We start from the raw sequence: 16,718 nt of genomic DNA, 5'->3' as shown, positions 1-16,718 counted from the left end.
AACCGATGCTTTTCTTGTGGAACTGTGAATTGATGACGTAATTCTTAGCAAGGCCTTGATAACAAAACACAGTACGTTTCCTTATTTTTCTTTAGTTTCAGTATTGGTCCGAGGCTTACCACTCCCAGAACAATGCTGCACAATTGTTTCTTTGGTATTAGATAAACTAGTGCTTCATGTGGCGTGGTTACAGGTAGACTGCTTGATCAGGATGCTTTCTGACATTAGATGTTAATTGGTTTATACATTTACATGTGCAAAAATTAAGTGTATGCTGATTTCTGCTCTAATGGCAGCAAATCATCTGTAACTTCCTTTATAAACCTTGAGAATTGCATGAACAAGACTTAAGCTGTCGTGGGAATCGAGCCTCTCGCATCCTCCCTGCTCCCTTTTCTGTGGAATTAACGCAGGGGGCAGCGGAATGGGGTGGAGTCCTGGAAATCCTACCTGAACTTCAAGAGGAATTCAGAACTGATCACAGCCCATAGTCAATTGCTGGTGAATTTAATTTACCTTCTGCTTAAAGGGGGAAGAAAAAAAAAAAAAAAGATGTAAGCAAATGGAGGCTGCACACACTCATTTTTTATTTGTGTGCACTTGTACATAATTACAAAGATTAGATTCCACCTGGCAAATGGCCAGGGCAGCCTTTGGTATTACGAAGGTTGGACGGCCTTAATTTACATGCGAGATAAGAGCGTGATTCTCCCAGGAGATGTAGCCAAGTATATCAAAGCTCCTGTTGGACTGCATTACCCACAATGTTTGTTTCTTTTATTTTGGTTAAAACTTCTAAAGATTACATAAATGTCTTTCATTTGTCAACTATTATTAAAAGGGCAGATGTCAGCTTTTGCTGAAATCGGTGTATAAAATTGCCTTTCCAGTTAAGGTCCACCACGCGATACTTGCATGGAATAGCTGGCATCTCAAGAGAGAAACAAACCAGCCAATGAACCAGCCGTCGTGCTCTGCAAAAAGTTTCATAATTAAAATGTGAACGTGTATGCTGTTTGTGCCAAGGCCAAGGTCATCACTAATGGGGGATGGCTGAAACTGTTAAATTGTGACAACGTTACACGATACAGCCAGCTTGGACTCCTGCGCCCAGTGGAGGAACCTCTGCTGCTGGCAGCAGCCGAGGGCTGGTGATGCACACGCGGGCAGGGCTCATCCTCCCTGCCGCGGGAGAGGGGCAGCACCCACCAGTCTGCACCTGCAAGCCATGCTCTGGGTGCCCGATGCTGTCTGCCAGCCCTACCTGGCCATAAAAGGTCCCCCATCATCTTGTAACCTTCTCCCTTCATCTGGGAGGGGGGCAATTTCCCTTGCGAGCAGCTCGGTGCGTTCAATGAAAGCAGGTTCTGTGTGTGGCAAATCACTGCAGCTGCCAGGGCCTCCTGACGCAGGCTCCACGGGGCCTGAGAGACCAAGAGGTATGTTTGGCCTCCAGGGCTAATTCCCTGGAGGAACCCTGTTTCCTGAGCACAGCGTGAAACTAAATAAGATGGACTTCCTGCGCTGAAGAGAAGCTCTGATTGCAGAGCTCTTTGGAGTCAGGAAATTACCATTGCAAAACCATGTTCACAAAGGAGATTAAAAAAACGAAAACAAAACAACCAAGTAGGTGATGTTCTCCAAGCTGCCAGCTGAGCACCTTTCCAGCATAAACTCACGACTGAAAGCACAGTAAAGCAAAAGAAAATAAGGAAATTGTAAATTGACATTCATGTGGAGACTTTAGCCCTAGGCTGAGCGAGGAAACGCAAGAGATTTGCCTTGTAATAGATATTTTGCTTTAGCCTTTGGGATGGTCCCTTTGTGTGCATGCACTCTTCGCCGTGAATCTACTGGTTTTCCTTTCTAACACACAGCCTCTTCTGTTTTGTCTTTCTGAATTGCTCTTTTCTCAACTCCTTGTCTTTCATGTGTCTGTTGCAGCTGCTCTTGGATGCTGGTGCCCACGTTGAGGGCTCTGCCGTTAACAGTGGAGAAGACAACTACGCCGAGACTCCACTTCAGCTGGCTTCAGCAGCAGGTAAGCTCAGTGCAGCCTCGGCACACTCTGTCTCTTGCTACCAACCAATTGATGTGTGGGTGCAGTGTCTGTAAAACCCGTTAGGAGTCACTTTGCACTGCATTCTAAGGTACCGTGGGTACAGTAAAGATATCAAATGAGTAGCGCAGTGAGCTGGCTACGAAAAAGTCAGCATTTTTTTCATTTTTAAAACACTGGTAGGAACCCCCGTCTGGGTTGGCAGCAACTAACAACCGTCGTCATGTGGCAAGAGCTTGATGGGCACTAAATGAGTGTCTGCTTTTGCAACTAGTCCCAACACTCACCTCCTGCCAGCGGCCTCCATAGTAAAGCTGACTGAAACAACTCTTGCACAGGGCACTGTCAAGAAACATAAACCAGCTACTGTCTAGTCTAGGCATGTCTTGCATCTAAATAACTTCCAGATGCAAAAATTAACAAGTTTAAATTCAGCCTGGGGAAAAATAACTGCTATATAAAGAAATTTGGGGTTTTTTTTTTAATTTATTAAATACAAGTAAAATGCTGCGTTCCTTCTACCTAACTGTCATGAGAAGAGTTTAGCATTCTGTGAACAAGTCTGTGCTAGCCTAAAAGTACCTGTCGTTTTTCAACACTTTTCACCATCTAACTGTTTTTACTTTTTTCCCTTCATTTCTTTCTGCTTCGTTTTTGTGCGTTTATGAAGACGAGTCTCTGGCTTGCTCTGCGCCAAGCTTTATTGAAGGGATAAAAAAATGGCCTCCTCCCCTCCTAGTGACACATACTCATTGTGCTGGGTCTCTTGCCACCACTCACTACTACATCTAATGAGAACGGTGGAAAGGAGGCCCGGCTGAACGTGGACTGCGCCGATATACTTGTCCGCAGGGTGGTTTTAGGTAGCTGTGGTCAGCAAGCGCAGCACAGAGCAGCTCCTGTCGGGCCTTCTCCGTTACCCTCATCCACCAACTGAACAGCCGAGACCCTGATCCTAGTTAAACTGGTTGCATCCATCTCTGCTGGTGTGTATTGAAAGCGCCAGACCAGTTAATTCTCTTTTCGTTCTGCCTCTAGCCAGTTGTGCATTATTAGGTAATTTAAGTGCTTTGTGACTCAGTTTCTCTCTCTGAGATGTTACGAAGCCTAATGCATGCTTGCAGGATGCTCTGAAAGCCTTAGCTGGTAGCACAGAAGTTGCTGGTGCAGTGTCTGTTACCAGTCCCGTTACATGCTTCCAAAGAGGTAACGGACATGGAATCATCATTATGTTTCTGTCCATTTTTTCCTAGGGAACTACGAGTTGGTCAGCTTATTGCTAAGCAGGGGTGCCGATCCACTCCTGAGTATGCTGGAAGTTAATGGTATGTCTTCATCGCTTCACGAAGATATGAATTGCTTCAGTCACTCAGCTGCACACGGGCACAGGTAAAGCTCCGTTCGTGTTCAAAACAGGGGGTTTTTTTGCCTAAGGCTATCACTGTAGGTATTCCTATGTGACTTTGTATTACATCTCTTATACCCAAATCCTTGGGTGTGCAGTTCAGAAGATGGTGTTAAGACTCTCCTGATAGCAACCATTTTTTAGTGCAGCACAGTTTCTCGGACTGTTCCGATTCTGACGTAGGTAGCACCTTTTGAGCATTTTGGGGAACTGAAAGATTCTTTAAACTGGTAGTTGCTCTCTATGACATCCCTTTGAGAAAAAATGATGCAAGACTTTCATTATTCAGCAACTATAACTCTGATAAAAGAAAGGGATTATATTTTAGCCAAAAGCACAAAATACAACAGGAAGATCTTCGTTTGCTTTTTCTTATTCTCTCACTTGCTGGTCTAGCTCTGCAGCACTAAGAGTGAGTAGGAGCTGGTTCTAGGCCATATGTGAGCAGGCTAAGTTCCACCTATAGGTAGGTTATGAGAGTGTGGTTCGTGTTCTGAGACAGAATCTAATGACATTAAGGTGGCAAAAATAATCTGCAGCAGACTTTGGTTGACTGCATCTCTGGGTTTTGGATGGCCGACCAAGAGATCAGTCATTAAAATGCTGAAAAGCCAGCCTGGGCTTTCCGACCCTGTTTTCAGGGTAGTTATTTAGAAATAAGACATTCCTTACAAACTCATCCAGAAATCCTTCTGTTCCCAGAAAAAAATGTTGGCGTAACAAGCCAATTAAAACAGCCCTGAAACCGCCCATGTAGATGGGCTGAGAGATATCCGCAGGGTCTTACAGCAGTACAGCTGGCCCTTCCAGTAGCACGTTAAATGGTACCTACCTTGCTTGAACACAGCTGTGCTTTACAGCGGTGCCAAAACTGCACCTCCAGGTACATCGCACATCTGGATACACCAGGGAAAACATCCCAAGCTCAAACGAGGCCCAAACTCCACAAAGCTGGAACAGCCTAATGCGGTTATTTACAGTGTAAAACCACACAAACACTGTTCTCTTCCCAGTTCTGTTCCCCTCCCACAATCTTCTGCAACATCTAACCATGCAAACTGTGAAATTTAAGGCTTATTCTCCAATCGGATAGGGCAGGGTGATCCTAAAGCACAAAATTAACATTTTTTTAGTCATACTGAGTAGCGTGGGTGCAAAGAGAGCACCAGCTAGTGGCAATTCAGTGTCACAGCTGAGTACTCGGGTGGACTTGCTGGGGTGGGGAATGTCCGCTGCAGATGGCTCCAGCTGTCTGTAGGACACCAATGATGCAAGCTTCCTAAAGTGGCGGGACACAAACAAGAAAGTCTCTTTCTTGCAACTGCTGTGTGAAATCCAAACCAAAAAAATTCTCCCTGGATTTAGTGATGCAGAGCTATCATTTTTTTTTATGGTTTCCATTTACTGGTAGAGGAAGCGAGTCTGACTAAAACAATGTGACAGTGCTTAAAGATGGGTCTTTTGGGAAAACAGCAAGGGTTCTAACAGACACTCTCTGGTAAATCTTACTTCAGAGCTTAAGATATTACCACACTCGGGGCTGGCAGAAGGAAGCGAGCTTCTATGCCAAAGTATAGACTGCAGCAAAAACCAGTTTGCCCTAACACTCTGAAATATGCCCTGGTACCACTAAGGTACAGGAGCATATTCCATTCTTTTGCCCTTGCTGCCAGGGCATCAATTTCTAGCATGTGGGATAGGGAAAGACGACTGTTTTAAATGCTGCTCCAGATCTGCCAGCTGTCTGTCTTTTGGAAGGAAATTATTATTTGCTAAGCCAGACCCCTAAACCCAAATCACCATAGTCCTGTCTGAATTGTTGATATTTCATTTATTAATAAGTGATCTCTCTTCTTCCTCCTCAGGAATGTTCTGCGCAAGCTCCTGACCCAGCCCCAGCAACTGAAGGGAGATGTCCTCTCGCTGGAGGAGATTTTAGCTGAGGGAGTGGAGAGCGACACCTCCAGCCAGGGCAGCTCCAGCGAGGGGCAAGTCAGGCTATGTAAAACAAGAATGAAGGCTCTGCAGGAGGCCATGTATTACAGTGCTGAGCACGGCTACGTAGACATCACCATGGAGCTCAGGGCACTTGGTAAGTGTTTTCTTTATTTTAAGCATTGTGCACATTTAAGGCATGAAGAGCTTTTTCCTCTGCCCCTTTCACTTGGAGAAGAATCTGTAACCCCAACTGCAAAGCTATCCCAAACGTATGGGAGCTAGCTGTCTAATTTAATAAAAGTGTTTAAGGCTCCCCACGAGTTTTTTTCAAATTCCCACTGATCTAGGATGTCCCTTACTTTTGGCTGGATCCTCTGTTCCCAAGTATCAAAAGCAAGGGGCATGTCTCTCTGTCAGATATTCTGACACCTACAATTTGGTGTTAAAGAGACTGATCTCAAAAACAAAGATAACATCAGAGATTAAGTGGTTTAAGGTGAAAGAACAGATTTGATCTAAAGGTAGGAAAGAGAAGCTTTGAAGCTTGTGTGTCTAGACTGTTGCAGGTAACCAGGAGAAAAGACCTCACACCATGTTTGTGTAGGGTTAGGTATTCTTACAAGTTCAGTTCAAATTTATTTTGTAGTTCTGACTAATCATGAAGCTAAATACACAACAGGGAGTCTCTGGTCCTTAACAATTAGCAGAAAGTTCCAAGTTATGGTCCTGCTACCAATCCTTTGCTGTTGTAGATAAGTCACTTAGTCTGCCAATGACCCAGTTCAGTCATCTTTAATATCAAGACAAAAACGTATCTGCTGTTAGGATGTACGTAAAGATCTACTTCAGCGCCGCTAAGTGTTAGTAATAGCAGGAGAACCATCTACTGACAGGTACTTCAGCAAATCATCATCTTTCACTGACCTTTTTGCTGTGGCTACAGGAGTCCCATGGAAGCTCCATGTGTGGATCGAGTCACTACGGACAACCTTCTACCAGTCCCGTTACTCAGTCGTACAGACCCTCTTACGGGAATTTGTCACCATTAAGGAAGAGGACTATAATGAAGAACTGGTTAATGAAGGGTTGCAGCTCATGTTTGATATCCTCAAAACCAGCAAAGTAATTATTAGTTTTGTAACAGTATCAAAATCAAGTGTTTGGTTTTTGCTATTGTACGAGGTAGTGCACAACAAGAACAAGGGAATGCCTATGCAAAGTCCCTAATGAGTTCTGGCAGGAAAGTGGCCCTGATAGCATTTATCTCAGTTCATATGCAGTCCTCACAGTAAAGACACTAATTTCAATAGAAGTGAAAGCTGTTCTGTTCAGCAACTGGCTTTTGAAACCGTGCGAATGTAAGACGAAGAGTCATCAACACGGTACCGGGCAATTCAGGTTCTCTCAGTAGGATCTTCTAGGAGTTTTCTGAACAATGCTTTTGTTCAGCGACATTTTCCTTCTGCTTTTTTCTTTGATTTAAAGGTTGCCTGTGACTGTTTTTTCCTTGCTTTTCAAGGCATGTCTAGAACGGATCTGATCCATGGTATATAGTTTCGCTGTCCCGTTTCGCAGATAAGTTCACCCAGTCTCTACCGTGTTCTCTTCCAAGAGGCTGTTGCCCTTCATGTTAGGAGGGGGATGCCTGCCTTCTGACTGCAGGCGGGATACATTTGAAATGCACAGACAGGGGAAGCTGAGGAGTATATACAGCTCTGGATACCTCCATAATTGGTCACTACAACATACATTGTAACTGCCCTTTAAATTAAAAGCAAGAGCTATAACTGGCTAACTAAAAACAATTGCAAACTAGGGACTGGAACTTGGTATCTGACAATGAACTTACACCCTGAATCAAATCTTGCTGAGAACATACTTTTGTGGGCTTGCCTGTTACAGAGCAAGAGAAAGGATGAGCTTTTGCTGATGGACTCTTTTTCCCTTGACAGAGGTTGGCCCGTAAACGGTTGCTGAGAGGATTCTATCAGAGCATACTTGTTCAGATCATGCTCTTCTCCCTCTGTTCGGAGGTTACTCTTGTAGGGCGCAGTTGCTATAAGCCTCAAGCAAACTGTTGCAGCATGTTTGAAACCTGCTCAATACAAAGTGCCGATTGATGATACCTGTTCCATCCTCCTTGCAGAATGACTCTATCAATCAGCAGCTTGCATCCATCTTCACCCACTGCTATGGCAGCAGTCCAATACCCACCATTCCTGAAATCCGAAAGACGCTGCCAGCTCGGCTAGGTAAGGTGCTCACCTAAACGGTGACGTTCTTGTGACTTTTTTTAAAAGCATCCACAGTTTCAAAAAACATATTCACCCTCTTTTTTTTTCCCCCCTTATTCTAACAGATCCTCACTTTCTAAACAATAAAGAAATGTCTGATGTAACTTTCTTAGTAGAAGGAAAGCTATTTTATGCACACAAAGTCCTGCTGGTGACTGCATCTAACAGGTGAGTCGCTTTCCACAGCTAAGCGGTAAAGGAAGGTTTGGCCCTTCAGTGTGTCATTTGTGTCACTAGCTGTCCCTCACTCACCGCAGTAAGGCAGCCGCTAAGGATACGACTACAGACCATAATTCAGGTCTGCAGGACCAAGCCACATCATCTTTGCTACTGTTAAGAATAATAGGAGAGTAAAGATGAGTTTTTCTAGCCACTCCTAGTATGTGTTAGAGATTCCCAGAGCTCTACTGACATAAACTAACCAGTAATTATCCATAAAAACCTGTGCAGTAGTTGGAGCGTACGTATCCTGCCATTCACTGCCTTTCCATTCCCCCTCTCAGAGTTTGCTAGCTAGAGCTACGCTTGCTCCAGATGTCCTGGAAATCTCACCCCTGGCCTGGTACACTTGCAGTTACTAATTTCTTTCTCTGTTACTGGCACAGTAACAGTGTTTTGCAACTATTATAGGGTGGGATTGGATCAGACCCAAGCAATTTACAGGTTAAGTTGTCCCTGAAGTTCTAAACTAATTGTCATTAAATTGAAAGAAATGTTTCAATTTTCAACTTGCAAACGAGAACAAGGAAGGATCTTTATTTTCCCTGTGCTTAGGCTGTCTGTCAATAGGTAATGAGTATGTGAAGCGCTAATACAGAAATCTATTAAAACCATTCTCAGGTTTAAGACGCTAATGACCAATAAAACGGAACACGACAGCCATGGCAGCAAGACTGTTGAAATCAGCGATATGAAATACAATATTTTCAAGGTACGGAACTTACTCTGCCTTTCTTTACTCTTTTCATCTTCCCACGTACTTGGAAGCTAAGAGGGCCGAGGCTTAATATCACAGGTAATTTGCAAGTAGAGATGGAATTAATTTCAACACACCTGTATTTCAGGAGTATTCTCATCTCTGTCAACACTTCTCAGCTAGGACCAACCTTAAAACAGAAACCTCCAGCCTATATTCTTATTTTCTTACTAGGCAGCTGACTCCTCCATAAAGCAGGAGAAACTAGTCTTCTACTGAAAGTAGGTTTGTACTTTTAAGACACCATTTTCATGCTGTGCTAAGCAAAAAGTAAACTTATTTACAGCAGGTGGACTGCCGGGCTTCGCATTAATTCAAATCAGATGATCAGAAATCAATGGTGTCCCTTTCAAGAAAGGCTCAAAATTGAGAATTGCACTTTGCTTTTCTGACATTTCCTTATTTAATGGACCTAAGGGAGGTTCATTCGTGATGGAGAGGAAGTAGGTTACTTAACACACACCCAAGGAAAAAAACAAGTCAGTGAAATGTGATAGTTAAGTTATTCCAGCTTTCCAGATCTGCATTTCAAAGTTGGAAGAAAGGTACAGACAGGGAGATCTGAAGTGCAGAATAGGTTGTATAACTGTTTCACTACGGGGTTGAGGCTTTTCCTTTTTCTCTTTTTATAAGCAAACAAAACAGCAAAGCTGTTGGTCAGCAGTACTGTCATCGCCCATAGCGGGAATGAAGCTGACCATAAGAACATCTTTGTTCTACTTGAAAGGGGCTATACAAGTTTTGTGTTGGACAGATGACATGCAAATTTTGCAGCTCAGGCCATGACAGAAAAAGTGTATTGAAACAAGCCTCCTTAACAACATTTTTACATCAAAAGGTTTCTAAAGATAAATTTTTGCTTCACTGGAGAGTAACAAATCAAAAAGAATTAAAACAGTGAAATACTACACGGAATTAAACAATTTGGTGGTAAATAAAATCAGACACGTTGAGGAGAGATGGCATTCTACAGCAATCTCAGTTACGGTGCATGGAGAATGCTGAGCCACCAGAGATCTATGCTCTGCTCAGGCCTCTGCTGGAAAGCAGCTTTGCTCCCCTGTAATTCCGTTACGCAAATAAGGCAATTTTAAAAGTAGAAGCTTAGTTTTGTTACCACTACCGTTAGAAATGGTAAGCGCAGCATGCAATCCCCACAGCTGCTTACGCAGCACCCAGGTCACTGGAACGAGTTCTCTTTCCGACACCAAATCTAGCCATTCCCTAGGTAAGGCAGTACTGGTTTAGCTGGGGGTGTGCACATGGAGATCAAAGAGCAGAAGCTGCCTCTTGCTCTCCCTGCAAACAATTAGGCCTCTTCCTCTGGCCCTGATGGGGGGGCTGGAAGCTGATTAGAAGCACAGCAGGGGAGGCAAGTGGCTGGGAGGTCCCCGAGACACACATGCTCACGGCCTGGCAGTTTCAGTGCTCCAGCTAGCTGGCAGCTCTGCGTGTGACCAGCCTGCAAGGCTTTACAGAACCGGATCCAAGGAGCCGTTTTACAAGGACATTCGTGTTGCTCAGAGACACACTGTCACCCTCGGCCTAAACTCCTCAACAGGGCCCTTTTCAGAGCCCGAGGAAGAGAAGAGTATTAGAAAGCAGCAGATTTGCAACACTATTAAAAAGAGCCAACAGTGGAGGCGAGAGCCAGCATTCCACACGATTCCCGTCTGCTCAGGAAGGGGAGCACAGCCATTCACAGCCCCTTGTGACTTCAGTGATAACAGCTTCATGCCTGGCCTTCTTCCCATTTCAGATGCTGATGCAGTACTTGTACTATGGAGGAACAGAATCTATGGAAATTCCCACCACTGATATCTTAGAGGTGAGAGTGTTTTCTTCTAAATCTTGCCAAGTGCACTGGGGCATAAACAGAGCTTGAAAGGCAGAATCCAGGAGCTAACAGCAAGCTTCCAATCCAGGACTATACTTAACACTTTGAAACGAGCTTAAAGTTTCAAAACACCGTTGCTTGGAAATAAGAACTGCCAATTATATTTTATTGTGTCCATGGGGGTGGGCGGCAGCAGGGAGGGAAATCACTACAGTGCCTTTGGTACCCAGAGTTGGGTGGAAGCCTCCTTTGCACCGTGTCTTCTCTGTCCTGGGAGAAGGAAGCGGGCGTGCTGTACTTTTGGTGGGGCACAGAAGAGGTGCAGCTGATTCAGCAGGCCTGGTGCCCACAGCAGGCCAGACACCAAGGGGATGGAGATTGCAGAGAAACGACCGATTTCAAGCTGAACTTCTGCAGAGCAGCCGATGGTACTGGATGAGAGCACTTCCGCATTACAGATAGGCCCTTTTACAATAACGCTGCTCAGTCACAAGTAGTCTGGTGAAATTAAAGCTTGAAGCTAGAGGCTACACAAAACTATAAATTAAAGCTTGAAGCTAGAGGCTACACACAACTTTTTTTTTTTTTTTTGAGGAGAGGAAAGGGGGCTTTTAGCGGTCTAGAGCTCGTAGGTCATGGTGACAGAAGGTAGCACAAATGCACTTCCTGCAGGAGGAGCAAGCCTTTGCTAAGAGGGCAAATCTGCCTGTCACTGTAGCTAGGCATCGAGTGGCCCTTCTGCTTTTTCATGAGGACTCAACCATTAAAACAGGGAGTCAGAGGTCGTTCGGAGAGGATCGTTCAGAGAGGAAATCATCAGTTCTGTCCGTTTCCCTTCCCTAAAAGCCTTTCAAGGCTCATGATCTCAAATAGCTTCTCTCTTGTCCTGATAGCTGTTGTCGGCTGCCAGCCTCTTTCAACTGGATGGCCTCCAGAGACACTGCGAAATCCTCTGTGCCCAGACGATCAGCATAGAGAACTCCGTTAACATCTATAAATATGCAAAGGTATATGCCAAACTGCCTTATTTAAGAATCACAATGAAACAGCATGCATGCTTTCTGCAGTCTTGTTTTGGTAACTAAATACAACAGGCACAGAGTGAACACCTGCTACGCTGGTAACTCTACCCCAACCGCAACCACAAGTGAGATGTATTCAAGTTCCAGTCTGTAAAGTCCTACACAGCCCTACTATGTTTTCTTGTCTAAAGCAATCATGTATGAAATTGATGCAAGATCCCTACAGAGCAGGGGAGAGGTGTCTTAGCGGGCTGTTACAGCAACATCATCCAGCAAAGCCTGAGAGATTCAAATCCTCAGAGCAGCAGGGACAATTGATCATAGTACAGCAACTAAGAAGTAAACCCTTTCCTAGCACTCCTACTGCTAAAACATATTCTTTACAGCTCCGGAACTAGCATATACTCTGTTGCATGACATAGATACTCACCTCTATAGCAAATAATCCATGTCATCAATTAAATTACGGAGAAACACTCTGCCACTCTTGGAAGTTTGCAGGGTCAAATCCTTAAAGACAAGCAGAAAGACTACACAGAGGGCTGATAACGATGTGCATGTTTACTTTGTGTGTAGTGTCGCACCGATCCTTTTTGATTCCTGACTCATGCTGGGCCATTTTTTTCCATGGAACTCAGGTCCTGAAAGAAACCAGCCTAAAATTTAACAGTATGCAGTGGTAGAGAAGGAAGGGAGCATTCCCTACTGGCCTTTAGTACTTTTCCTTAAGTTACTATTTGCACAGAGTTCCCAGAAACGGGGGGTGGGTGTGCACGATGCTTCTTAATACTGAACTTGAGTTTCATTGTTCTCCTATTGCTGAGCTTTCCCTCTGGTACTGAAGCACAGGAAAACCAGATCACAGCCTGAAATCCACCTAACGTGTCTTAGAAGGGTAACATCCCTATTTTCCTACATTCAGCTCCTTTCTCTAGGAGTTAGGCTCGCATCCTGTGAACCATATTCTTATTGCCACGAGCTGTGCACACCATCTGGCAGGGCAGTGTTTTATGCTGCAGCACACGAACTCCCCGCCTGCGCAGCTAAACAGGTATCCTGGCCACTTCATCAGCCAGCTGCTCTGCTCCTTTAAGAGGAAGAGACTGGAGTGCAGGCCAGTGGCTCTGCCAACAGCAGGCCATCAGGGGAAGGAATTAAAAAAAGCTTGAATGCCTCCCTGCTCAGACCTGTGCCTGCAAAAAGCACCAAAAGAAATTATCGGCCATCACTGGTCCTACCTTCAGTGCTTTTCCACTGTTATTACGGTCCCTTTTCTGTCTTAGAAAACATTAAAGGGAAGAGCATTAGAAAGGAGAAGAGGCTCAGGCACGTCCTTTAGGTCTGCGACATACAGAAAAGGCTAATTGATCTTCCCCTCTTCCGCAGATCCACAACGCACCTGAACTAGCCTCTTTTTGTGAAGGCTTCTTCCTCAAACACATGAGCTCTCTTCTAGAACAGGACTCATTCAAACAGCTGATCTACAGCAGGAACAGCAAAGTGCAAGGCCTGGACCCTCTGCGGGACTTGCAGATGGCCCTGGCCGGCCGCCTGCACTCTGTGTACGTCACCTCCAGGGTGTGAAGCAGGAACAAGGGAGTGGCAGGAGCACTGGTTCAAACTGCACGGGGATGCGTCGTCAGGCAAAGCTGTGGCTTTCCTGTTTGCCTTCCGGATCTTGCCGAAAGTCCCCTACAACAGATACCCCCTAGGCAAGGGTGCTGTGCCTCGTCCCACTGACGGAGGGGGAGCTGGCTTCTCTGTGCTACTACTGTCACAGAAACACTGTCACAGCGCAAACAAGAACTGAGGATGCAAGTGAAGAACCTGAACCGAAGAGAAGATCAACGCTGCCATTTAAACAAGCACAACGCAGGGCTGTAGAGAAGTGAGGCAATTTACTTAGACCCAACACCTAATATGTAGTCTTAAGTGTCTGTCTACACACCATAATGGCCACCTAGTTCATACGCGTAGATGTTTTATTTGTAAAAAGGCTGCGTAGGAGGAGTTTTCTAATCCGATGGACCACTGCCCATTCAACGAGTCATCTGTCCGAACACAAAGGCTGGTGTACACAAACTACGTCACTCTAGTAACACACACCAGTGTCCATACGTGTCAAGAGACTCAAGAATTTCCCCCAAACTGTTTGCACCTTGAGAGAGAGAGATTTTGTAGGTGTTCAAAGCTGAGTAGAAACTAATACTAACTCTGAAATTACTCACTCTTTAAACCTAATATGAAGAACCGAGCTGGGGCAGGGAGGGGAGAATTGGTTTTTTGTATCTTTTTAACACGGTTGCACTGTGCTAAGTGTTAATCTGGATCCATTTTGAGGAGGGGAAAAAAAGACTGTCAACCCTTTCACTGTCAAGGTTTGATAGTCCCAATCACTTTCACCTTAAAAACCTGTTTCTGAACATTATCTGTGAGACCTGACACCATAAAAGATGCTTTCGAAAAGACTCAGGTGTAGTAGGAGCTAGCACTATGCTGAAAAACTGTCCAATAGCATAAATAGCAATAACAGTCTCGCTAAGACCCTGAGGAACATACAGCTTGATGGTTTGTTCTCTCTCTGGAGCTAGTCGGGATTAGAAGCTCTGACCTCTAGTCTCCGCTTCCACAGCCTCATCCATGGAATGATGTTGTTTCCACAGATACGCTACCTCGGGGGGGACTGGGTGTAGTGCACACCTGACTGGGTCCTAGAGGTAGGCTGCAGTCTAACATTTAGGCAGCAGCACTTAAACAAGATGCCTCAACTCGAACGCCCACGATTCACATTTTCCCTTTGTTCGCAGCAGACAGATGTCTCTGGTCCAAAAGGACTCCTCATTCTAGGCCACCTTCTCGCTGACTTAGGAGAACTAAAAGGAGACAGTTCAATCTACAGTTTTGGGTCTGAAGCAATGTTTTTGTGTGTGTTTTTGTATTTTAAATAATCCCAACCGTAGGAAGGCAGTTAGGTAGTTAGTTGTGTAAAAACACAGACCTTGCTCTTACCAATAGCTTTAAGGAAAGATCTTCAGATACTCCCACTGATCTTTGTTAGCACCCACCAAAAGCATTTGCTAAGACGCTTTCATTCGTTATAGGTGGGTGAAAGAGAAGAGGAAGCCAAGTTTTCAGTGGAGAACTACCGCTTCTTAGAAATTCAACAATTAATACTGTAACTAAACACACTGGAAGGAGGAGGCTCAGCTGGGCCCAAGCTCCAAAGCACAACATAGACATGGTTTAGGTAGATGAAGGGAAGGAGAAGGAACCACAGCATCTCCCAACAGATCCACCAAAATCTGACATTGCCTCATTCTTAAAGGATTTACATCAGAGGCAAACTGCATGCGAGGGTAAGAATGATTAATCTAGGCTCAGTAAGCTTACAGACAGGTTGGTCAGGGCACGCTCCAATTTGTGCTTCAGGTACACATCCACTTTTGAAGATCACCAGCTTCAGTAACCCTATTTATTATCAGAAAGCCATACAGGTGTTTCAAAATTATCACTGGTTTGCCTGAAAAAATACCACAAAAGGCTTTATCTTGGAAAGTATTTTCAAGTAGCTGCTCCAGCTATCTGTACAAATATGTAGGTCCTCTTTTGTTGCTGTAATATTACAATGCTTTGTTAATTGTACATTAATGTTGTCATTTATGTAAATGTACCAGGATTTTATTAACAACGTAATTTTAAAATACACAGCTGCTGTTATTTATTCTGCTCTTCTAATAACGAGAAAACCCATATTTAAAGACACTTCTGTGGAAAAGGCAGTTGCAGTTTTAGCATCTTAAATTTGTTTTGGTATATATACCTAATGTTATGCTTTAAAACAAGGGATAAAGAGGCATTCATTTCCCCTTCCTAGGCTCAAACATTTTTTTGAAGTACTAAGTAAGTTTAACTTGTGTTTTCCCTAGCTGAAGCAAGTTTACCTGCTTTCCGTCGAAAAGCAGCAGACGGTAGCGTCTAAGAAAAATCCTAATTCTTCTCTGCAGCAGAAGAGACAGCGAGGGTTAAAGCAGCTATTAACCTGGCGGTATTCAAGCAGTCCTCAAAGCTAACCATCTGATTCACTCCCTCCCAAATGCTAACACATAAAATGTGAAAAAGCAGGTACACACTTTCTTTCCGAGTCACCTCAGAACCCAAAAGGCTAAAATGGCTCTGGCCGGTGCACCGTGCCTGGTGCTTCGCTGTGGCAGTAGCGGGATTCATGTCAGAGCGAAGAGCATTTAAGAACACAACCCCAGCCACACGCAACAGTACAGGAAGCAAGGGCATTTATTTATCTATGAGGTAAGAAGTATACAGGTTTAATTCCGCTGTGCCAGCAAGAATTTGACCCAGAAATATCTCGGTGTTTACCCCATAAATCTTGCAGACCCCTACCGCGTTTGGGGATAATGGCTGAGCTGTAACTCTGAATTTGGTGCTACCTCTGCAGGACTCAAATACTTTCTTAGGCCGCTAAGCACATTTCAGGGGAAACCATTAATAGGGCCAGAACCCGTACTTGGCTGCTGAGAATCTCTTCGTAATTGTTTCTTTCGTTGAATTTCCCACCACACATCTAAACAAAGGGAACTGTGCAGCGTATCTCTCTGGTGTAGCAAGACTTGCAGTCCAGTTCTATAATAAGTTACCGTCACAAGCATTTCTTAGCGTTTGATTTACATCGTCCGAGAGAAGCCTGCTGGGAATGATGCGTGAGGGATGCTTTCTCTTGTGTTGTGCCATTACACCAGCACCCTTAGAAACCCACCAGTACAAACACCGACTTGCTCTCAAGGATCATGGAATACAAGCACCTGAATTCCCTTTGGAGCACTTTAAAAAGTAGATTAAATAGAAATTTCTTACGAAACTAGTTGCATACCACCTCTATTTTATACAGCGCCGCCCCTGGAGTCCTAGAAAGTAATGTAGCAGAGTTTGCCCAGCTTTGGGGAAGCACAAAACTTTGCTGGCCATAATTGTATCATTTCATGGAACAGAGGAAATAAATAGAGCTCACACATCTGCCTGAACATGCTTGATGACTTACTTTCAGACTAAATGAAAACCTTTTTGCTTTACAATAAGCCTTTGCACAGCAGGCAAGCGCTGGCTAATGTAGCACTGCTACTAACTGGCCCTTTGCCCTCACCAAATGCTGCCCAAGCAACCAGACATTGCTTC

General features: G+C 44.5%; 1 protein-coding gene across 1 annotated transcript in view; it reads left to right on the top strand.

Moving 5' to 3' along the window:
- ABTB2 (ankyrin repeat and BTB domain containing 2) overlaps window positions 1-15,401 on the top strand; it is a 135,635-nt gene extending 120,234 nt beyond the window's left edge. Inside the window, exons 8-17 of the mRNA XM_009286623.2 lie at window positions 1,945-2,041; window positions 3,313-3,448; window positions 5,330-5,556; window positions 6,346-6,524; window positions 7,549-7,654; window positions 7,762-7,864; window positions 8,537-8,627; window positions 10,432-10,500; window positions 11,403-11,516; window positions 12,918-15,401. Of these exons, the coding sequence (XP_009284898.1) occupies window positions 1,945-2,041; window positions 3,313-3,448; window positions 5,330-5,556; window positions 6,346-6,524; window positions 7,549-7,654; window positions 7,762-7,864; window positions 8,537-8,627; window positions 10,432-10,500; window positions 11,403-11,516; window positions 12,918-13,115 (1,320 nt within the window). The 3' untranslated portion in view covers window positions 13,116-15,401. The remainder of the gene's footprint in view (window positions 1-1,944; window positions 2,042-3,312; window positions 3,449-5,329; window positions 5,557-6,345; window positions 6,525-7,548; window positions 7,655-7,761; window positions 7,865-8,536; window positions 8,628-10,431; window positions 10,501-11,402; window positions 11,517-12,917) is intronic.
- Window positions 15,402-16,718: the final 1,317 nt, after the last annotated feature.

This window comes from Aptenodytes forsteri, unplaced genomic scaffold (genome assembly GCF_000699145.1).
Source record: "Aptenodytes forsteri isolate BGI_AS27 unplaced genomic scaffold, ASM69914v1 Scaffold252, whole genome shotgun sequence".
In the NCBI taxonomy this organism is placed as follows: domain Eukaryota; kingdom Metazoa; phylum Chordata; class Aves; order Sphenisciformes; family Spheniscidae; genus Aptenodytes; species Aptenodytes forsteri.
This window is presented reverse-complemented; position numbering and strand designations above follow the sequence as displayed.